A 24627-nucleotide genomic window follows, 5' to 3' on the forward strand; every position below is an offset into this window, starting at 1 on the left:
ATGGCTGCCGAGACTCCCTGCGGCACTCTCGTGAGACTGTCGAGACCCATGAGACTACTGCAGGAAGTCTCGGCCGCCATTTTGAAAACACAGCAGCACCAGGCAGAATAGCAGTAGTGGGCAGGAAAGAGTGAAGTTCTTTCCTGCCCCTGAAGAAGACACTAGACCACCATGGCCCTTCAAGGTAGGAAGGGCCCATTAAGGCTCAGAGGACTGTGGTGTGTGGGAGAAGGGCAGCAGCTGCGGCAGTGGGGGGACAACGGTGCAGCGGTGGGGGGCCCCAGATTACCCTCACTGCCCAGGGGTCCAGATCACTCTCATTCCACCCCTGCATATGAATATTCAATATCTGAGCTTAATCATCTAGAGTAGGCACGTAGTTGGCCACGCCCCTGGCCCCTGCGTTCCACGTTCATTTTTCTGTGCTTATAAAAGCATGCATACACTGGAGTGTGCACCTAGTTTTATATGTGTGGCTCTGATGAAATTGAATGTCAAATGGTGACTGTCTAAATGCAGTTTGACAATTGACCCTTACATATTTACTTAAATTGCTGGTGATGTGTTTGAGCCAAGTACTCTTTAGAAGTGATACCCTTAGTTAGTGTATTTTGGGTTTTGCACATTTTGCATGTTCTGAAATTGAATTATTATTATTATTGAAGATTTTGTTGTGCAATGATTCTTGGACATGAGGGAAGGTTCTTTCAGCCAATGATGAGGAAAAGATCATATTGATCACCTTTAGCTCTTTAGACCGAAAACAAATTGGTCTTGAGCTCTTTGAGGCTTTTTCCTTCCCTTTAACATTACGTGCTTTATTTTCACATATTGTTGCCAATTTAGTGGGTCAAGTTTGTTTTTTTGTATTCAAGAGTTTTAAAAAATATTCATCTATGGGGAAATGTTCAAAACTGTGCAGCCAGGTGTGCAGTCCACTGGTTCTTATTAGTTTTACACCAACTTCTCAAAGGGAATGTCTGTGCATACTTGCCCTTGATAAATTGCACATGGAAAACACCCTCACAGAGTTTTATGCCTGGTTTTTCTGTGGGAACTTTTACGGCCAAAAGAATGGTTATAGTTCCAAATATCAAAATTATGAATGGCATTAGCTGTACCTCTGCTATGATGCAGGAGGTAAAATTACATGTGCTGTGGAACATGATGCATAGGTTAACTCACACTCGGGGTAGGAATTTTTCAAAAAGGTCTTGTACTTAGGCATATAGCTATTTGCTCTCATATTAATGGCTTTTGAAAATTGATCTCCTTAAATGAAATATTTTTGTTTTGTCAAAATCATTTTTGTGTTTCCTCACTGTCTGTTTCATTTGTTTTTCTTTCTCCTACTTCCTTTCAGCACTTTATTCTTTCTCTGCATATAGCATTCTTTCACTACAATCTCTTTCATTCTCTCTTGAAAGTTTCTCATTTTTTTCTACAACTGTTCCACAGAGAAACAGCCTGTGTGTCTGTGTCTGTGTGTTTGGAGAGTTATAGGGATGAAACGCCATGTATTGAGACACACTTCAGGGTCCAGTAGGCCTGGGTGGGCAGGGCCCACCCACTTTGAACCCAGACCCACCCAGCAGCAATGCACATGGTTGATATTGCTGGCAAGGATGCCCAAGCCTCTCAGCTGAAGATGTCCTCTGTAAAGCCCCCTGTGCCATTCCAGTCGCTAAAGCAGTGAACCCCCACAATCACATTTCATATATAGGGAGTGTCAGCACTGGTGACTGGAAGCACACCTTTGACTTCTCTGTTGTTTAGATGGCATGGGAGGCTTGGGTAGAGGAAATCTTTAGCTGGCAGGGCTTAGACATCTTTGACAGCCAAGGTATTAATTGTAACATAATTGGGGGGGGGGGGGTAGGGCAGAGAGATAATGCATGGACCCACCCAGTTCGCCCCTGGGCTCACCCAGAAATGGACTTCTGGCTATGCTACTGGTCCATATGCAGCAGAATGGGTAGGCCATTGGGGCCATGGTCTGACCAATATTTTGCCCAATACAGCATTAGCAATTACAGAGCTTAGGGATGGGATGGAGATTTACAGTGGTGGAAATAAGTATTTGATCCCTTGCTGATTTTGTAAGTTTGCCCACTGACAAAGACATGAGCAGCCCATAATTGAAGGGTAGGTTATTGGTAACAGTGAGAGATAGCACATCACAAATTAAATCCGGAAAATCACATTGTGGAAAGTATATGAATTTATTTGCATTCTGCAGAGGGAAATAAGTATTTGATCCCCCACCAACCAGTAAGAGATCTGGCCCCTACAGACCAGGTAGATGCTCCAAATCAACTCGTTACCTGCATGACAGACAGCTGTCGGCAATGGTCACCTGTATGAAAGACACCTGTCCACAGACTCAGTGAATCAGTCAGACTCTAACCTCTACAAAATGGCCAAGAGCAAGGAGCTGTCTAAGGATGTCAGGGACAAGATCATACACCTGCACAAGGCTGGAATGGGCTACAAAACCATCAGTAAGACGCTGGGCGAGAAGGAGACAACTGTTGGTGCCATAGTAAGAAAATGGAAGAAGTACAAAATGACTGTCAATCGACAAAGATCTGGGGCTCCACGCAAAATCTCACCTCGTGGGGTATCCTTGATCATGAGGAAGGTTAGAAATCAGCCTACAACTACAAGGGGGGAACTTGTCAATGATCTCAAGGCAGCTGGGACCACTGTCACCACGAAAACCATTGGTAACACATTACGACATAACGGATTGCAATCCTGCAGTGCCCGCAAGGTCCCCCTGCTCCGGAAGGCACATGTGACGGCCCGTCTGAAGTTTGCCAGTGAACACCTGGATGATGCCGAGAGTGATTGGGAGAAGGTGCTGTGGTCAGATGAGACAAAAATTGAGCTCTTTGGCATGAACTCAACTCGCCGTGTTTGGAGGAAGAGAAATGCTGCCTATGACCCAAAGAACACCGTCCCCACTGTCAAGCATGGAGGTGGAAATGTTATGTTTTGGGGGTGTTTCTCTGCGAAGGGCACAGGACTACTTCACCGCATCAATGGGAGAATGGATGGGGCCATGTACCGTACAATTCTGAGTGACAACCTCCTTCCCTCCGCCAGGGCCTTAAAAATGGGTCGTGGCTGGGTCTTCCAGCACGACAATGACCCAAAACATACAGCCAAGGCAACAAAGGAGTGGCTCAGGAAGAAGCACATTAGGGTCATGGAGTGGCCTAGCCAGTCACCAGACCTTAATCCCATTGAAAACTTATGGAGGGAGCTGAAGCTGCGAGTTGCCAAGCGACAGCCCAGAACTCTTAATGATTTAGAGATGATCTGCAAAGAGGAGTGGACCAAAATTCCTCCTGACATGTGTGCAAACCTCATCATCAACTACAGAAGACGTCTGACCGCTGTGCTTGCCAACAAGGGTTTTGCCACCAAGTATTAGGTCTTGTTTGCCAGAGGGATTAAATACTTATTTCCCTCTGCAGAATGCAAATAAATTCATATACTTTCCACAATGTGATTTTCCGGATTTAATTTGTGATGTGCTATCTCTCACTGTTACCAATAACCTACCCTTCAATTATGGGCTGCTCATGTCTTTGTCAGTGGGCAAACTTACAAAATCAGCAAGGGATCAAATACTTATTTCCACCACTGTATTTGTTTGGCTCTTCCAACTGAAAAAGGTATTCCACTGCCCTTGGCCAAGACCTCAGCTGCATAAGTCAACTGAGTTCACAAGCAGGGCTGATTGGTAGGGTTGGCCATGCTTCCACACTCTCTTTTTCTTCCTCCTCTCCAGTCTTTCACCAGTTGTTCCTTTCTCAATCAACCCCTCCCCCCTTCATCTCCCTCGTCTCCCTTAGCCTGTCTCTTTTCCTTCCTGCTCCCCAGGGTTTCATTTTGTTCCTTACCCCTTCATCACTTTACAGTTAAGCTTTAATGCAAAGAAATGCAGTGATGCATTTTGGGTTCAGAAATCCAGCGGAGCTTAGATAGAGAGAGGCTGATACATATGGAACAGAAGAGTGACCTCTGGGTGATAATGCCTGAGGTTCAGGTGATAGTGTCTGGTGAAACAGTATGACAAGGTGGTGGCCAAAGTCAGAAGGATGCTAGGCTGCATACAGAGAGGTATAACCAGCAGAAGACAGGCATGCTAATGCCCCTGTACAAGTCATTGAAGAAGCCTCAATTGGACTACTGTGGGGTTGTTTTTTTTTACATTTGTATCCCGCGCTTTCCCACTCACGGCAGGCTCAATGCGGCTTACATGGGGCAATGGAGGGTTAAGTGACTTGGCCAGAGTCACAAGGAGCTGCCTGTGTCTGAAGTGGGAATCAAACTCAGTTCCTCAGGACCAAAGTCCACCACCCTAACCACTAGGCCACTCCTCCACTCCTAAGTTAAGTTCTGGAGGTCATTATTTTGCTAAGGATATAGAAAGACTTGAGACAGTTCAGAAGAAAATGTCCAAAATGGTATGGCGTTTGCACCAGAATAAGTAGGAGATGAGAGACAAGGATGATATGATATAGTTTTTTTTTTTTTTAAATACTTTAAAGGGGTTGGTGAGCAAACAAATCTTTTTCAATGACAGAGGGAGGCTATAGTACTAGAGGACATGAAATGAGGCTATAAGAAGATGAGCTTAAGAGTAACATCAGGAAAAGCTTTCTCATGAAAAGGATTGTGAATGTCAAGGTACACTCTCTTGATGGAGATGGTTGGGACAAAATCAGTGACAGAATTCAAGAAGGTGTGAGGTAAACACAGAGGATCCATGTCTAGTAAGAGGATGGGATCAAAGCAAAACAAATGACATAGAGAGGGGTGTAACCTGCATGGGGCATCAGGTACAATTCTAAAACTACCTTGCTGGGCAGATTAGATATACCATGCTATTCTTTAACAGCCATCTGTTACTATGTTACCCTTTTTGGGCCTGATATTCAGACCATGGGAGTTAGCCCAGATAACTCTCGCAGTCAGTGCTGAGCCTGGATATTCAGTGCTGAGCTGTTTCTGGTGACCGGCATATTTTTGGCTGGTTCTAACTTAACTGGCCAAGCGGATATTCAGCGCTAACCAAGTTTGAACCAGCCAAAGATAAGCCTGGTACTCAGTCAAATATGGCCACCAAACTTAGCTGGTCAGCCAATGAATATTGGCGTTAACTGTCTATGTCACACAACATAGCTGGTGACTAGGCTATAATATTCAGCGGGAGACAGCCAGGTATCTCTCGCTGAATATTGCCAGATAAGTACCATTTAACTGGCAAGGTGCCATTCCTGGCCAGTTAAATGGTTTAGAATTTTGGGGAATTTGTCTTCGTACCATTCCACTCCATTTTCTTATTCCCTGCCCCCTCTTCCTACCCCATCAGTTTTCCCCTTCTCTCACCTGCTCTCACTTTGCTCTGAACTATTGCATCCCCTTTTCCCCACCCCACCACCAGATGCTGCCACCCACCCTGTCCCCTGACACTACTGCAGCTCTTGCCCTTGGCAACACTTGTGAGAATAGTTACTGTTTGCCCAGTAGAGTGGCTGTGGGGAGCAGTGGGAATTTGGCAGGATACAGCAATCTGGGATTGGGGGGGGGGGGGGGGTACAGTCATTGTGGAATATAGCTGCCAGAGGATTTTATAAGATGAGAAGCAGACTGCCCAACACCTGTGGGAGGAAGTGGCAACATATGGACCTATTTCCTGTGGTCTCTTTACAAAAGGTAAATGATGTAACAGCGAACAATTTTTAGTTTGGTTGCTACAGAATCATAGGAAATCCGGATCCATCATTCATCTATCCAAGGATCTGATTAGCTTTTGTTTTTTTTGCTTCAGTTAATTTTATATATATTTCTTATTTTCATATTTTCTGCATCCATGTCATTTTTAAAAGATTAGTTGTGTTTAGATTGTGGGCTGTGCAGGTTACTGAATTTTATTTCTGAATTATTGAACTGCAGGTGAGCTGGAGCTATGTTGATGTCCAGTTGCTAGGTAACAGGAGCCAAGGACTGAAATAATCATTGCTGTTTTTTCTAGTTAGTGACTTGAATATGTGTGTGTATTAAATATAGAAAGAGATATAGATTGATACATATGTTATGTGGGTGCCAGCAATATTTAGTCCTGCCACCCGCATAGCTAAAAGGGTGAATTTAGGACTAGCTGACAAATAGCAATCCTGTCATGAACATAGCCAAGTCTGATCTTGAAGACAAACCATTAGAATTTAAAGACCTTCAAAATTAATTTGTCACATTGGATACCAACGACAGAGTACCAGAAGAGTTATAGGAAGACACAAAATGGGCCTTTTACAAAGCCGACTAGAGCTTTTAGCACGCGGTAAAAATCAGTTGGCGGTAAATGCTGAGACGCAGATAGGAATATAATCGGTATGGTAGCGTTTACCGCCAGTTGATTTTTACTGCTAGCTAAAAATGTTAATGCAGTTTTGTAAAAGAACCCCAAAGATTTTGTACTAGAAGAAAGTGAAAAGTCCTTGCAAAGTTGAAAAAGAAAAAAAATTATCCAAAATGGATGACTGAAGAAATTCTCAAAATTGCTCAGAAACATAGAGAAGCTAATGTCAGAGGAGAAAAGAAAGATTAATCATGGAATTTAGATGAAATTTCCAAAGTGCAATAACATCAGTTAAAAAGTACTAAAACAGTGTGTGCAAGGAAATAGAATCAGAAAATATAAGAGGAAAGATAAGATCTGCTTTCCTGGGGCTATATCAGTTAAAGAGAAAATTCCAGTCTCAAACTGAAATGCTATAAGATGCTCAAGAATCCATGTTGAATGACACTGAGAAGATTAAGAAAAGATGGAAAGAATACACTGAGTCATTATACTGTAAAATTCAAAGGGATTGACAGTCGTGTCAGTCTACACCTTATAATCAGAAGCAATTGGTGAAAAAAGAAGAAGTCGAAGCAATATTGAAAGCTTTATCAAAGCACTGGGCATTGATAACATTCACACCGAAGTATTACAATAATCAGATGCAGTAGTTACAATATATATAAGGCTGCCAGGAAATTGTAGGACAATGTCATAGCTGACTGATTGGAAAAGATCTGTGTCCATACCAAATCTGTGTGTTCATACCAGTAATGAAGAACGGAGATCTGACTGGCTGTGGAAATTATTGCACAGTCACTTATCCCATAGGTCAGCAAGTTCTAATCAAGATCATTCAGTGGAGACACAATCATACCTGGAACAAGAACTGCCTAAAGTTCAAGCAGGGCTCAGGAAAGGGCAAGGAACAAGTGATGTCATCATGGATGTGAGATGGATCTTTGAAAAGAGAGTTTCCTGCGGTGCAACAGGGTGCCGCGGTGCACAGTTTGGGAACCGCTGTTGTAGAGTGTTTAGAGAGTAAGTAGTGCTGTGTATCTGTCAAATTAGGAGCTATGTGATATATTTGTTAGAGGATGGATATGTGAGATCTGGAGTAGATAACGAATGGTATGTGAGTTGTTTGGTGTGTGAGGGCATATATTCAGTATGTGTTGAGTAAGAGGGTCAGAGGGGAAGTTTGTTTTGTATGGTGGATGAAAGAGTAGTTTTTTGGAAGGGGTGTGTTGAGTAATGAGTGATCTTTGTTGTGTGAGGACGTGGTGTGAGGAGTTGTGTAGGATGGTTGGAAGTAGTAGATGGTGTATGTGTTTGTGTGTTAGATGGTGTGAGTATGATTGGTGAGGTGAGTGTGTTAGCTGTCTGCTAGGTGACAGGGCCTTTGGGGGTGTACTGGATTTGTGGTGGTTATGTTTTTATGTGTGTGGTGAATAAAGAGTGGTGAGGGGAAATGTGTGGTAGATGAGGAGGATGTATGGGGTGTGCAATGGGTAAGGAATGAAGTAGGGTGTAGATTTGTAGCATGTAGTGAGTGAAGGAGGTCTAGGGTATGCAGAGGTTGAGGACTGTTTTAGGGAGACGTGTAGGATGTTTGCTGAGTGAGTAGAAATTTTCATTTTTGTGTTAATTGAGCAGGGATATATGAAATAGAGCTGTACCGAGTAGCATATTTTAATATTCATCTGAATACAAATAATGAAAAAATATTGTTTGGCTGAATATGAATAATGAGCATTGAGCTAAAGCATTTGTTTTATCATAACAAATGATAAAAGAAGCAACATAAAATCAGAGATCAAGTGTTTATTTCAGTAGGATTTGGCACAGATTATTCATATTTGAATTAAATCACTACTTGGCCAAATATGAATAATGCATTTGGGGCACTATTCTTGGCCGAATCGAATTGAATACAAATATTCGGTATAGCCCTAACATTATGAATGGAGAGAGGGAGTGGTGGGGCCACAGAGAGACTGGTGATAAGAGATAATCAGCTTCAGTAGACGGACAATTTGAGTATGAAAGTGGATGGATTGGTGATTTCTAATCATTTGGTTGGCTGAGTGTTACAGAAGCAGCATTCTGTGAAAGAAGATATGTGTCGCCAGAGGGGGTGAGAACCTCTGCTGGTACTTTTAGAGAAGGATGTCCACAATTTGAAAGTCTTCACTGGTAGAGGGGTGGGAATCTCCTCCTCATGGCTGATAGAAGCTCTGGAACTTTTTTCTCACACCTCATCCAGCTTCAGGCTGCTGTGGAGTGAAGTGGTGGAAAGACGCTTCAGAGTAGAGGTGGGGAGCCAGCTTATGGCACCATTGTCAGACATGACTCTGAAGTAATGGCAGTTCAAGGCTGATGCAGAAAACAGTGGAGAGTAAGGGTAAAGCTTTTTTTTTTCACTGATTCTTGACTGGAGGTAAATGAGCCCGAGTAGGTGCCATGTTGCGCTGTTGATAGGACTGAACTGGGCATGGTTTTGAGTTGGGCTCTATGTCCAAAGATCATCCGACCATCACTTCTGCTAACTTTGCCCTCATCAACAACATTTGCAAAAGGTAGCAGCATGTCCCAGGCTCCACAGCTTACAACTATAGTAGGGTACGTACTTGTCCTGATGCACACGTGTGCACCTTCCCTGTGCAAACAAAGAAACAGGTGAACATTATCTTCTTGCCATTTTATATATAGGTAAATAAAGGGGGGAGGTAGAGAGAAATCAGCATATGAATACTAATGTACAATCAAAAATCTCTAACAAATTTGAACTGGCTTACTATACCCGTGACTTTTGGCTACTGCTGCATTCTGTCTATATTCTTGCCCCTTAAACCAGTTGGCTGTTGCGCTATAATCTTCCAGATTTTCCTTCCCCAGTATTGCTGACCTACAGCAGAGGATAAGCTGAGTGAAAGCCTCATTTCATTTATGCACAGAAAATTCATTTTCACCACCAGGGTTTCTTTTTTTTGCAGTGCTCCAGTTCTAGAGATGACAAGTGTCATATTTCAGTGACAATGGGATGCATTTGGTATTTTCCTTTTAGGAGACCTTGGGTGCCTTGAAAGAGGCAGAACATGTAACGGATGATCTGAAAACACAGCTGAATGAGCTCTGTAGATTTTCTGGGGATTTAAGTTTGTATTCTGTGAAAGTCTCTGCATTGATCAAAGAATACAACAGGTAAATTATCCCTCTAAAGTGAGATCCGTTAATGCTTTTTTAAATATTACATAGTCCTTTGAAAAATGACTGTGGTGTTTGCTGATTGTCTGAGAGGTGTCATTCCTGCATGTCACAGAAAGCATTATTGGCATTTATTGTATTATCGCAGTGGAATGCAGTTTTGCAGAGAATAGCTTACATCCCGTACATCTTGCTTGCATATCTTCAAACTGCAATCCCTGTCTGAACATATGAAAAAATGTATCCTTCCTTGGAGGCGGAAGTTTTATTACATGTTTTAAAATGAAGGATCTTTTTTTATTATTTGTTTATGTGGTTTATATGCATTATTACAAAGATAACATCTTTGCAAAAAATATGTCTAAATATTACAGAAGTTCAACTGTAAATAATAATAAAAGGAAACAAGACAAGAAAATGGATGATTTTGGGGCTCATGTTCGAAACAGAAAAATGTCCAAAAAGTGGCACAAAGCGGAACTATTTTCAAAACCCATTTTTAAGATGTTTTTCTATGCAGTGTGTCCAGAGATCACAAGGGGGCATGTCAGGGGTGGGATTTGGGCATTCCCAAAAACATGGACGTTTTTCTGCCACAATGACCTGCATTGGCTAAAGGTCGATAACCGCATAAATTTTAATCCTGCAAGTTTAGCCTATAAAAGTCCTTATGGGCTGAATCTTGAAAAATTGGCTTTGCCTTTAATATTGCTGGGTAATGGATTTAATTCTAAGAGCAGGGAAAGGTTGTTATTAAATGACCCTTCATGAAAAATATAATCTGTAAATCAATTTGTGAACACGCCTTCTCTTTTCAAAGAGTGTTAAAGTCTGGAATAGTATTCCAACTTACATCTGACAAGCTGCATTTTATCTCTCGTTTAGAAAGGTTTTGAAAATCTATTTTTTTTAAAGCAGCAACTGTGATTAGGAATTTGCATCTTAGAAACGAATGATAATTGTATTACTCAATCCAATAGACATTGTGATTATCGATTCTCTGCTTTTATTGTTCTCTCTTCTCTTTGAGTAGTTTCTTTTTAATTGTAATCTGCTTTGCAACTCCTAGGTTAATAGCAGAATATAAATCCAGTAAATACAATAGGCTAGATGTGAAGACCATAAAGCCATAACTACTTTCAGCCAAATTGTATTGAAAAGGCCCTCAAACTCTTTATAGATTTTTAATCAAAGGAATCACTGCCCCCATTTGAGCTGAAATAAAGACTCAGAGCAATTCAAACACAGAGTCTTGCAGAATTAGTGCCTAGAATGAAGCAAATTCTTCAAAGCAGCAACACTTCTCTTCAACACATGAATCAAGAAGCAAGGAGAAGCAGCAATTTCCATACCATTAAAAGTAGCTACAACACCCAAAGTACTTGAGCATTGGAGGCTTACCAATATAGTGCCAGTTTTCTTAAAGAGCTCCAGGGGTATTGCCAGGCAAAATGATAGAATCTATTTTGAAAATCAAAATTACTGGTCATATGTACAGACATAAGTTTACGAACGATAGAAATAAAATTGCCTTCTATTATTGAAATAACAATATCCAAAAATCTGTCCATTGTGCTTCTGACCTAGCCTATCTCTCACATGATAATCTTAAAATCCCCACATCTTCACAGGAAGATTTAACATCCTGGTAAACAAACACCTGGAATCCATGAGCGTACCTTGGATTTAGATGTGGCAAACAGAACCTACTCTGCCTATGCATACCTAAAATGGACCTGGTTGTGACAGCCCAAAGCAGAAAGGAGATCCAAAAGCAGACTAGCAGCCCTGACCCATCATGCCTTCACCCCCAGCTCCACCCAGCAACTTATTTTTCCCTCCTCTCCCCTCTGTCCAGCATCTCCTTTTGCTCCTCTCTTTCGTCCACCTCAGGTCCAACTTTTCCCTCAGAGTGAGGCTTACTAGTCTTGTTTCTCACTAGCTAGCTCTTTGTCCTCAGCGAGCAGAGGGAAAGAAGACACAAAAAATATTACACACAAGTGCCAACTGCCTCAGTGACCAAGAACAAGGAGATATTGGCTAGCCCAGAGCAACAGCTATGTACCTTATTCCCAATGCAACAGCTCTGGTGGTTGCTGCCTCATGTAGGGTGAGTTATGCGTGTACTTAATGGTGTCATGTTGTAGCAACACTGATAGCACAATGAAGCAATGTGACTTCATCAACATGGATATACATAAGACAGTAAAGTGATCTACAAAGGAAATGAGCTTATACACCTGATCTGGAATATCATGATATTGATGGTGATCATGTCAGCCTGTAAATTAAATGAGTCCCAGGACCTAGTGACAAACCAAGTACCTTCTCAAGGTGGTGCACAATTTACACATTGTTCTAATACTTTTCCTCAGGCCACATCCCCATAAAGGTGAAAAGGCTTATCATCTCCTAGTTTGCATGAGAACCATTACCCTCTACCTGGAGTAAATTCAACCCATAGAAAATTTATCCAGAACTAAGGTCTGCCTCCAATGAAGAGACCTTCAGCACCATGACATGGAGTTTATTTCATGTATTTATTTATTGGGATTTATTAACCGCCTTTATGAAGAGATTCACCCAAGGTGGTGTACAGCAGATACAGTTTAACATAAAACTTACAATTTTGTTAACAGCATAACAATAGTAAAATACTGTTCCTTTTCCTAAGGGTTCCCACGTTCTTGTCCCATGCTTTCTGACACAGTCCTTATCTCCCTGACCTCCACCCAGAGGCCATTCCACGCTTCCACTACCCTTTCCATGAACGAATACTTTGCCTATTTCCTCTTAACTTCATTGTATGCTCCCTCATTCCAGAATTTTCCTTCATTTGAAAAGGCTCACTTCCTGTACATTAACGCCCCTGAGATATTTAAATGTCTCTATCATATCTCCTCTCTTCCAGCATATACATGTTGACGCGCATAAGCCTGTCCCTATATGTTTTATGTCCAAGACCACTTACTAATTTTGTAGCCATCCTCTGGACCAACTCCATCCTGTTTATATCTTTCCATGCGGTCTTCAGAATTGCACACAGCACTATAAATGGGGCCTCACCAGAGACTTACACAAGGGCACTATCACCTCTTTGTTCCAGCTGGTCATTCCTCTGCTTATGCACCAAGCATCCTTCTGGCTATGACCGTCACTTTTTCTACCTGTTTGGAAACTTTAAAGTCATAATCACCTCCAAGTCCCGCTCTTCCTTTGTATACAGAAGCACTTCACCCCCTATATTGTACCGATCCCTTGGACTCTTTGACCCAAGTGCATGACCCTACATTTTTTTTAGCATTAAATCGTAGTTGCCAAATAGTAGACCATTTCTCAACCTTTGCTAGGGCCTTCCTCATGTCATCCACACCTTCCGGGGTGTCCACCCTGTTGCAGAGTTTGTTATCATCTGCAAAGAGACAAACCTTACCAGACAGCCCTTCTGCAATATCACACACACAGATGTTAGAGAGCCAGCCCTAGGACCAATCCTTGCGGTACTCCACTGATAACATCCCTATCTTCAGAGCAAACTCCATTTACCACTATCCTCTGTCTTCTTCCCTTCAACCAATTTTTAACCCAGTCAGTTACTCTAGGTCCCATACCAAGGGTACTCAGTTTATTTATGAGTCATCTGTGCGGAACCATGTTGAAGGCTTTGCTGTCTGTGATTTATTGAACATAAGTGTGATTAAACGACAGATTAAAAGCCATGGGTAGAGCACACCATCCAAGCTGGACACAAGTTTCAGGACTACAGATTTTTTGTCCTGGCTGTTCCACGTACAACATGGAGAAGGAGGTGGAGAGGATAATCTGAATAAACTTCTACTCAAGAGTGAACAGAGACTCATTTTTAAATTTAATACAGTGACCCCCTTGGGGTTGATCATGGAAATGGACCTATCGGTATTTCTCTGATTTTTATTCTTGTCTTTTAGATCTATTTATTTTAATAAGTATTTATTCCTGCATTTATATATTTATGAGCTTTTGCGGTTTTTACTAATGTATGTGCATATAGGTTTTGCTTTCAGTATCTTTGGAGGTGGAATAAAAACTTTTTATTTTAATTAATATTTATGTAATATTATTATGTGTTATAAGGTTTTTATGCTTATCTGTGCTGTTTTCGATCATTCACCCATGCTTTAGTGTCCAATAATGTCACTGACGTGTGATGACAACATTGGAATGCACAAATTGGAATGCACTGATCTCACAGTATTTTTTAGCATTTTTCCAGCATTCCTAAGATCAAAAAAGTATGGAAACGGTGAGATTTTACTAATTTCAATGTGCTCTTTCAGAATGTGTTTTAAGATTTCTGCCATATTCAGCTATAATATGCATTGGGAGAGTGGAAGAAACCTGTTTTACTTGATTTACTTTCTCCTCTCACAAAAATGAGGTAAATTTGAAAACAGTAAACTGAAGCCTAATAATAGAACTTCAGTGAAACAATATTAAAAATATACACATTTAACTGCAGTGGAATTCAATGCCCTTACTGTCTAGATAGGCCTTTCGATAGAATATTAGCTTTTTACTGCACATTGTCCTGCTCTTCTAGGGCCCATTTTATAATATGAGACTTTCTTCCCTGTTTTAAAAAGAATTATGAGTAGCGAAGTATTCCCCACCCCCAGAAAAACCCCCAAAACATTTCCTGCATATTGGTTGTGGTTGTTATTGCTCCTTTTGTTTTTTTTTAATTGAAGACAACCTTTAAATAGGGAGCCCCAGATGTGTAACCGTAGTAAACTGCTGGTCTCTAGAGAAAGTGCAGCAGTTCACCAGTTGCAAAACCCTTCCCTCCTTCTTTCTGAGAGTTTCTCCCCCCCCCCCCCCCCCCCCCCCCACACCAGTCAAATCTATTCTAGAAGAATGAGGGACACCATTAAAACACAGAAAATGCATTCATGCCTTTATAGAAAGTTTGGAAGAATCTCTTTGGTGCTGTGCAGTCATGTAACCCATGTTTGTGACCATTAAGCTGCTATATTCAAAGAATTCTTGTGATAAGCAAGTAACTTTGCTATGTTTTCCAGGCACTGTTTCACTGCAGTGATGAATTTATTGTTCTATTTCTGTTTTCCTCCCCTGCCACCCACAAGCCTCTGCCTGCAAGCTTCCAAGGGATGTCAGAATAAAGAGCAGGTCTTGGAGCAGAGATTTCGTACTGCTTTCAGGGACTTCCAGCAGTGGCTTGTGAGTGCAAAAATCAACACTGCCAAGTGTTTTGATGTACCTCAAAATATTACTGAAGCATCAGCAAGTCTGCAGAAAATACAGGTAACAATATTTTAAGGTGTGGAGAATCTTTTAAAGCTACGTTTGTTAACTGAGAACATGGATTGTATATATTTCGTTATTTGCAAAGTGCTGTTGGGTGTGCAAAGCTATGCAGATGTTTGCGGTTTGACTTTTTAACAGTAATTTTTGAACATATACTATATGGCAGATGTCAGCAGTTTCTAAATGTATTCAAGGCAAAAAATAGAAATAAAACAAGAAAATTGGATGATACCTTTTTTGTTGGACTAAAGTAATATATATTTTTTAATTAGCTTTCAAAGGTTACTCTTCTTCTTCAGATCAGAAAATAAGAAGGGTTACCTTCGAAAGCTAATCAAAAAAGTGTATTAAGTTAGTCCAATAAAAAAGGTACCTTCTTATTTTCTTTCCTATGTTTTGTTTTATTTCTATTTATTACCTTTGATTACCATACCACTTTACCCTAAATTTATTCAGAAATGTTCACCTGATTTTCTCTAGAATGAATGTTCTTGTGAACTATTTAGTCACTTTCCCCTGGATTCTGTATAGTGTGCTTAGATTTAGGCGCTTAAATCAGCGTGGATTCTATAACAGAGCACGTAACTTAATTGGCTTAACAAGCTAATGGATGCTGATTAGAGCACTTAACACACAATAATGAGCAGTAATTGGTATTGATTAGAATTTAGGCGCACAACTCGCTAAGAGTATTCTTTAATGATATGTGCTGAACTTCTAATACGTGGAGGCAAAGAGAGGAATGATTATGGGCGGGGAACTGGGCGTTCCAAAATTTAGGTGCCTAGTTATAGACTATGGCGCAGTGTGCCTAAATCTACGTGCTGAGATTTACACCAGGTTTTCATTGACATAAATGGATGCTCTCAGATATCGATGCTGAAATATCAACTAAGCATATTCTATAATCAGAGCCTAAATCTAAGTGACGATTATCGAATACACATAGTTGGCACTGATTTGAGTGCCAGTTTTGTAGGTGCCATATATAGAATCTTCTCCTTTATGGTTTTGACAATTAGTTCAATATAAAATTGCAAAGTCATTATTTCATATTTCATACAGTGATTCCGTGACGAGTTACCTAAGAATCTTAATTCTATAATCAATCGGGAGCCAATATAGGATTTTTAACTTGTATGTTCCTTCATGTGACTAGAGTGACACAGATGTGAATTTATTTTTTTAATATAAAGCCATCAGAAACTATAAGAACAAGAAGGCTTATAGCCTTTTTCAGTTGAAAGTCTATGAACCTTGTTTACAAAGGCGTGCTAGCATTTTTAGCACGCGCTAACCATGTAAATGCCCATAATATTCCTTGTAGTTTCTGAAAACTATCTGAATTTAAGAAAGCTTGAAACAAGTACATAGGATCCTTAAGGGAGAGGAACAGATAGTAGATGGCATGGATAGGCAGACTGGACAGGCCATATGGGACTAGATTCTATATATGGCACCGAAAAAACTTCTACTTATGCATATTCTAGATTTAGGCATGGTTTATAGAATATGCCTAGTGGGTTTATATATTATGCCTTGCGGCCATGCCTGTGCCTAACTCTAGGCGCGTCCATTTATGCCAGGTAAAACTTGGTGTAAATATTGGTGCCTAAGTTAGGCGCGGAGCAGGTGTATTCTATAACCCTGCGTGTAAATTTTTGAAACACCCACGGCCCACCCATTCCACGCCTATGGCCATGCTCCTTTTTGGATGCACGCATTAGAATTTACGCGCATCACTTTATAGAATATGCTTAGCAAGTCGTTCGTGTAAATTCTAATTAAGTGGCAATGATCAACGCTGTTTGACTTGTTAAGTAATTAAATTCCATGTGCAAATTCAGAATTTGACCGGATTTTCGCATGCAATTTCAGTTACACTGTATAGAATCCAGGGGATGGTCTTTAGCTGCCTTCATTTTTCTCTGTTTCTTTGTTTCTATGATGATTCATTTCAATATAATAGACACTTTTGGACAGCAAAATTGAAATGATTCTTTTTCTTTGATCTGAGTTTCATCTGTCTACTTTGTACTTCCCACTCAGTCCGAACGTGGGCTGGCAGCTCGTGCCATAAGTCTTCAATCACAACTTTAATCTTGTCATGTCAGTGACAGTCCTGGGCTGGAGGTCACGCACAAGATCTGTCTGGATGTCACTAGACACTCATGTTTTATTGTACTTGCTCCCTCACTTTGGAACAGTTTACCTCAGGATACTCAGCATTTCACAGTAAATTGCAGAATAGAGTTTGTTGCTGCGAGTGGCACCCAGCAATACCTCAAGTTTGCCTAACTGCCTTGTCTTATATACCTTATTTGATTTTTTTGTACTGTTTGGCCTTACGTGCCTGAAGGTATCAATTTAAATTTACAACGTAGGCCTCCTAATGTAACTGCCTATGTCAGTAGACAAGAAATATTTTATTAATTTCAAAATTATAAACATGCCTGACATACCCGTGTTTCACTCTTGAATGGTCTGCTTCAGGGGCAAAACAGTACCTGAAGGAGCCCATTCAGGGTGAAACATGGCTGTGTTGGGCACATTTTTAATTTTACAACTAATAAAATATTCTTTTTATACTGACCGATTCCACTTCCACAATTTCCTTCCAGTCAATGAGTGTGCAAAGAGTATTGGGACAATTCTATAAATTGACACCTAAATGTAGGCTTGACAAAGAAGCAAACGTGGCACCAATTCTATAGCACTATTACAGTGCACTTAACCCGTTATAGAATAGTAGCGCAAAGTTGCTTTGGCATGCTGAAACGTAGTCACTGCAACTTATGCCGGGTCAATGGCAGACATAACTTGGTGCATGCAATAGCATCTTGCAATGCATGCATCTGACAGTATTCTACAAGGAGTGTATATTACTAGGTGGAATATCCATGACATGCGTTGTTCTGCCTACTGGTACAGCCCAGGTGCTGTTACGTGCCATTCGACCAGCGTGCCAATTTTATACAATAGCACCTAGGACACGTCATGAAATACCAATTTGTGATGCCATTCCCATTTATAGGTGTGTCTATTCTATAAAATGCATTATGTACTTCTTAAATTCAGATGCAGTTTTCATCTCCCATTGGCACCTCAGTCTATGCTCCCTTTAGAGAACTGCCCTTCACATCTCTCTCATTCTCAGAATTCTGTTAATTCTGCCTCCACAGCTTCCCCATTGCTGACAGAACCTGGGAGTGGAAGCCTCAATCTAAAAACTGAACCCAAGCCTCTCCTGCAGTAGGTGCTGCAAATACTGCCAGTAATCACTCTTACTTTTGCTGTGGTATATTGAACCATACCACTGGCAGCATTTCGTTAACTTACCGTGAGACAAGGGTAAATTGTTTTGCACTTTCTTCCCCAGCAGTTTTCTGTTATGCTGAATTTATTTTCAGGAGATTTAATTTGTCAACAGCACGTTGTTCTAACCAACAAACTGATCCACAGATATCACCCTCAAACAGAAAACTGTTGAAAGAATTTACAAGCCAAGAAATTGTAACAGTGTGAAAGGTTTTGCCATCATATTAGAATAATATGGAGCGATGGGCTCGACATTGTTTTATCCATCATATGAATATGCATCACAGGGGTAATTTTATTAACAGGATGCCTATGTGAAAAGTCCAAACAGATGCCTGTTTTTTTTAAAGCTCTGATAACTATAAATGTCCAAAGGGGTGAGCTTCAACAATACGTCAAACAACAAACCACCCACTAGTCTGTGCAAGTATACTGAGAAACTATTTTGGGCACCATCAACACAGACACTAGCCAATTTTAATTTGTACCAAAGGTATTGTAAGAAAAAAAGCCTTCCATAACAATCATCATCAGTCCCCGTTCTTTTTTTGTATATATTTTTATAACATACATAAATCATTAATACTTAAGTTCTTTTCACTTATGGGAATCTTTATCTTCACAAAAAGCAGAAGCACCGATGCGAACATGTTTTGAGTGCCGTGGCTCCTCCTCAAAGGTGCAGCTTTTAATCTCTATTTTTCCATCCACTTAGTACTTAGTATCTCCATAAAGCTAACATAAGCACATATGTGCCTTTATAAAATAGGCTCCCCTAATTTACCACAGTAGCTCACAAATTTGTACCAGCTCCGAAGGTGTAAATGTGTTTGTGTCGTCTATGTCTGTACTTGTATAATTTAGAAACTCAATCACTCATCCAGTCCCACTATAACCGAATACTCCGGACTGACTGACACCGCAACTGACTCGCATAGAAAACAATGGAGAAAAAAACCTCAGTTAAGCCACCCAGCCTGCAATAATTTTAGGCGTGGGCACGGCTCACCATCAGTTGACAGTGGAGTTTTTTTTTCTCCTGTGATGGTGAGCCGTACCTACGCCTGAAAAGTATTGCAGGCTGGGTGGCTTAACTGAGATTCTTTCTCCATTGTTTTTCTATGCGAGTCAGTTGCTGTGTAAGTTAGTCTGGAGTATTGGGTTATAGTGGGAATTGATGAGTGATTGAGTTTCTAATATTTCTGAGTGGAGGAGTGGCCTAGTGGTTAAAGCACCAGTCTTGAAATCCAGAGGTGGCCAGTTCAAATCCCACTGCTGCTCCTTGTGATCTTGGGCAAGTTACTTATAACCCTCCATTGCGTCAGGTACAAACTTAGATTGTGAGCCCTCCTGGGACAGAGAACTATCCAGTGTACCAGAATGTAACTCACCTTGAGCTACTACTGAAAAAGGTGTGAGCAAAATCTAAATAAATAAATTGCATTTTCCAGAGCTTGTGTGCTTTATTTTCCTTGTATAATTTAGAACATTGGTGTATTTATCACTAGTCCGCCCAAACTATGCTCCTGGTAAGGCCTGCGTGCTTCATATATATATATATATATATATATATATATATATATATATATATATATATATATATATATATATGGTATGTGTGATCTGATTGGTGTACATGCATATTGGTCACGCAGTTTTATAAGAGATGTTTCTACAGGTAAAGCATGCTTAACAAATAAGCACAGTGTCCTAAATGTGACACCTAAATGTAATTAATGAAAGATAACTCTTCTGTGCAGGAATTCTTATCTGAAAGCGAAAATGGTCAGCAGAAACTGAATACAGTGGTGACTAAGGGGGAACTTCTGAGTGGCATTTTTTCACTCGAGAAGGCTGAAGCTATTCAAGGCAAAGTTAACAGCGCTAAGGAAGACTGGAAACAGTTCCTGTCAACTCTTCACCAAAAGGAATCTGCCTTGGAGGTACAGAAGTACTGAAACATTACAGCAAATGTAAGCCACATTGAGCCTGCAAATTGGTGGGAAAATGTGGGATACAAATGCTACAAATAAATAAATAAATGCATGGAGTGCAAGACACATAGGGCCCTGTTTACAAAGGCGCACTACCGTTCTTAGCATGCACTAACCATGTAGATGCCGATAATATTCCTACGGGCATCTACACAGTTAGCTCACGCTAATCTTTAGCATACGCTAAAAACGCTAGCGCACCTTTGTAAACAGGGCCAATAGGCCCCCCAGTGCTGCAGTGATGCACATAACTTGTAGGATTCTTTAAGTTATGAAGCTAAGTGGGAGCCTGACCTGTGTGCTGCCCATGTGTATGCCCCCCTGGAAATTCACACTGTGCAGGATAGTCACCTAGGGTTTTTTTTTACTAAGTGGCAGTAAGCTCAATGCAGGCTTACTGCTCGCTAAATCGGAAGTATCGCTGAGCTACCGAAGCAGCCCAGTGGTAGTTCCCAACCCCAGCTTGTGCCATTTCTGGCGCTACAAATTGTATTTTTTTATTTTTCTAGCACCAATGCTTACCTGGTGGTAATCGGTTACCGCTGACTTAGTGGATGGCGATAAGTGCTCCCCTCGATATGGCTGTGCGACAAGTGATTCACTTACCCCTCGGCCATTTCTTTTAAAAAAACCCAGCATTTTACCTGCTGCGGTAAAGGGGAGCCTCAGTGTGAGTTATTAACATGCGCTAATGCCACCACAGGCCCCCTTTTGCCGCAATTTAGTAAATGGACCCCTAGCAGAATAGCTTAGGTGCTATACTGACATACATGCATGCAAATGCACATTTATATGCTAGTTTTCTTTTTATGCCCATAGTGCTCAATTCAGTAAATGTCTCTCAAAAATCAGCCTCCCCCCCCAAAATCAGCACTCATTGCTATTCTATAATGGACGCTCAAAGGTGAGCACCCATTATAGAATAACATTGAGTGCCAATTTTGGCGCCCAGATTAGGGTGCCAGGGATTACGCCTGATGAAACCAGAAGTAATTCTTGCAATTTGGACGCACATCTCTAGTATTCTATAACACTGTATGCAAATTTTAGAAATGCCCTTGACCTGCTCGTGTGCCTTCCTTGGTCATGCCCTCTTTTGGGTTGCACATTGTTACAGAATATGCACACAAGCCCAATTAGCACCCAATTGTTGGCACCAGTTGGATCATTAACCAATTTAGTTGGGTGCACATTCTATATCAGGGTCCAATTTTGGGTGCCATATATAGAATCTGGGAGTACATAAGTATTGCCATACTGGGACAGACCGAAGGATCATCAAGCCCAGCATCCTGTTTCTAACAGTGGTGAATCCAATTCACATGTACCTGGCAAGATCCCAAAAAAGTACAATACATTTTATGTTGCTTATCCTAGAAATAAGCAGTGGATTTTCCCCGAAGTCCATTTTAATAATGGTCTATGGACTTTTCCTTTAGGAAGGCGGCCAAACCTTTTTTAAACCCTGCTAAGCTTACCACCTTTACCACATTCTCTGGCAACGAATTCCAGAGTTTAATTACACGTTGAGTGAAGAAACCTTTTCTCTGATTCATTTTAAAATTACTACTTTGTAGCTTCATCGCGTGTCTTCTAGTCCTAGTTTACTACTACTAATCATTTCTGTTGCACTGCTAGACGTATGCAGCACTGTACACATTCAAGCAAATTACATAAATGGCACAGCAAATTTCCGCATGCAAAATTGTACGCTATTCTGAGATGTGCATGCAACTAAATTGGCTTAACAAGCCAATTAGCAGAAATAATTGGGTGGTAACAATAAATTATTGGCATTAATTGGCAACACTTTGGAATTGCATGCACATCTCGCTAGCCATTACTCTATAAAGATCTGCACACAAATCTTATTGCACGCAACTCAACAGGGAGTTTCTCCATGAGATGAGCATGGGTGGGTCAGGGGGCTCACTAAAGATGCACACGGTATTACTGAACACCAAGGATCCACGCATAATTTACATGCCAAGATTTACAATAGGTTTCAGTTGGTGTAAATCCTCGCGCACAAATCCCGGTGCTATGCACTGTTCTATAAAGGGTGCCCATCCCTGAACACTTCTTATAGACTGCTGTTCGTTGTCGATTTTTCCAGCATGGAATTTTGAGCAGCATTTACTGAATCCAGCCCATTATTTGCAGTTGCTTTCTCTGTCTCTAACAGGCTCACAATCTAAGTTTTGTACGTAGGGCATTAACCCTCAGAGTCTGCTACACTTCTTGGGATTATTTGAAGAAACATTTGTCTTGGTATGAGCCTGGCCATCAACTGAGGTCTAGTCAGTGGGTTCTGTTATCTGTTGAGCATATTGCCAAAAAATGTATCATTCAAGGGCTTTTTAAATTATTGCCTCTACATTGTTGAATAGATTGCCTAATAAGATTAGATATTAAGGGGGTGTTTTACTAAGGTAAGCTAGTGTTTTTAGCTCACACTAGAAATAAGCTGGCACTAAATGCTTAGATGCCCATTATATCCCTATGGGCTTCACAACATTTAGCGCCAGCTCATATCTAGTGAGATGCTAAAAATGCTAGCACACCTTGAAAAAAGACCCCCTAAACAAATTTTTAGAAATTTTTTTTTAAATGATTTGAGATGTGATTTTATGATTGTTCTGTTATCTGTTTTATCACCTGTTTTTGTAGTAGACCACAGTGAGCAGCTGTTTTGGCTGGAATGGTAGTCTATAAATGTGAATAATAAATAAATAAATACCTTAGAATTTGCAATAGTGAAAAAACATTTGTGAATTTGCAATCTAAGGGCCCCATTTACCAAACTGTGGCAAAAGTAGGCCTGCGCTGGCATCGGTGCATGTTTTTGATGTGCACTTTTACCGCAGCAGATAAAAGGTAGGTCTTTCTTTTTGTCAGGAAATGGCCATGTGGCAAGTGAATCACTTGCCACATGGACATTTTGGGGAGAAGCCCTTACCGCCATCCACTGAGATGGCAGTATGGGCTCCTGTGCTAACCCGGCGGTAACTGGGCAGTGCACGGCACTACCCAATTACCGCTGGGTACACACTGGCACTACAAAAATAAAAATATTTTTGTAGCGCCAGATATAACCGTGCACTGGGGATAGGAACTACTGCTGGTCTGCTGTGGTAGCACGGCTCTACTTTCTTTTTAGCGAGAGGTAGGCTCGTGTTGGGCTTACCGCTGCTTTGTAAAAGGACCCCAAAATGCACCACTATTTCATTACTTTTGTTGCTTAGAGCAACATTATTTTACATAATAGAATTTATTGATCCACTATAATTTTGTATCATATTCCGCCTTACAAACTCCCCCCCCCCCCTTGTTTACTAAGCCGCGCTAGCAGTTCAAAGTGAATGGTCTGTGTCAGTATTGGCATATGGCTTAATAAACAGAGCGGTTTGTTTTGTACATAAAATGACCAATTGAAAGAGTTTTTTATCGTATACTAATGGGGCTTACTGAATATATCATTGCCACAAAATGAATGAGGTTGAATATTTTGGGCTACATTGTTTAAATGGTATGTTAGAGACAAAGGGCCAAATTCTATAAATGGCGCCTTAAAAATCAGCACCAAAAACACACACGCTTAGTACGATTCTATAAACTACACCTAAAGTTAGGCGTAGTTTATAGAATATGCTTAATGGTCGTTCTTGCATCTAAGTTAGGTACAGATCAGATGTATGCCATAATTATGTGCATAGTTTTTTTTTGAAGTGCCCATGAGCCACCCATTTCCCACCCATGGCTATGCCCCCTTTTTGGCTGCGTGCATTAGAATTTACGTGCTCCACGTTATAGAATGCACCTAGAAAGTTGTGCGCATAAATTCTAATTAAAACCAATTAGTTCCGGTAATTGGTTGTTAAGTACCAATTATCGGCACTGATTGGCTTGTTAATTAAGTAGTACGTGCAATTTGGCCACCATTTGTACAGTTTGGGGGAAACTGTAGTACAGCTGAGAAATAGGTTTTGAACTTTGCTTTCCCACTATAAATAAAGATTTAAGGCACCATTTACAGAATTTGGCCCTTTGTCTCTAACATACCATCCTATATAATAATGTGTACCTCCAACATTCTCTGGCTGGCTGGCTGGCTATCTGGGTTCGTAACATCTCCTGACGTCAGCAAGCCTCCAGCGTTCCCTTCCCTCTCACTGTCCCATCCTCGCATAAAGATGTAATGACGTCAGAGGAGGGAGGAACAGTGAGAGGGAAGGGAACACTGGAGGCAAGCTGACGTCAGGTTGTTACGAATGGAACGGAAGCCAGCCAGAGAACGTTCAGGTACAAATCGCTGGACATGGAGGGGAGAAGAGAATCGCGGGACATCGAGGGAAGGGCTGGCTGGCTATCTGGGTTCGTAACATCTCCTGACGTCAGCAAGCATCCAGAGTTCCCTTCCCTCTCACTGTTCCATCCTCGCATAAAGAC

General features: G+C 40.9%; 1 protein-coding gene across 1 annotated transcript in view; it reads left to right on the forward strand.

The window, feature by feature from the left end:
- Positions 1-24627, forward strand: part of SYNE1 (spectrin repeat containing nuclear envelope protein 1) — a 982166-nt gene that overhangs the window by 457925 nt on the left and 499614 nt on the right. The window contains 3 exon segments of the mRNA XM_030198470.1: positions 9423-9559; positions 14686-14863; positions 19945-20127. Of these exon segments, the coding sequence (XP_030054330.1) occupies positions 9423-9559; positions 14686-14863; positions 19945-20127 (498 nt within the window).

This window comes from Microcaecilia unicolor, chromosome 3, assembly GCF_901765095.1.
Source record: "Microcaecilia unicolor chromosome 3, aMicUni1.1, whole genome shotgun sequence".
Taxonomy (NCBI): domain Eukaryota; kingdom Metazoa; phylum Chordata; class Amphibia; order Gymnophiona; family Siphonopidae; genus Microcaecilia; species Microcaecilia unicolor.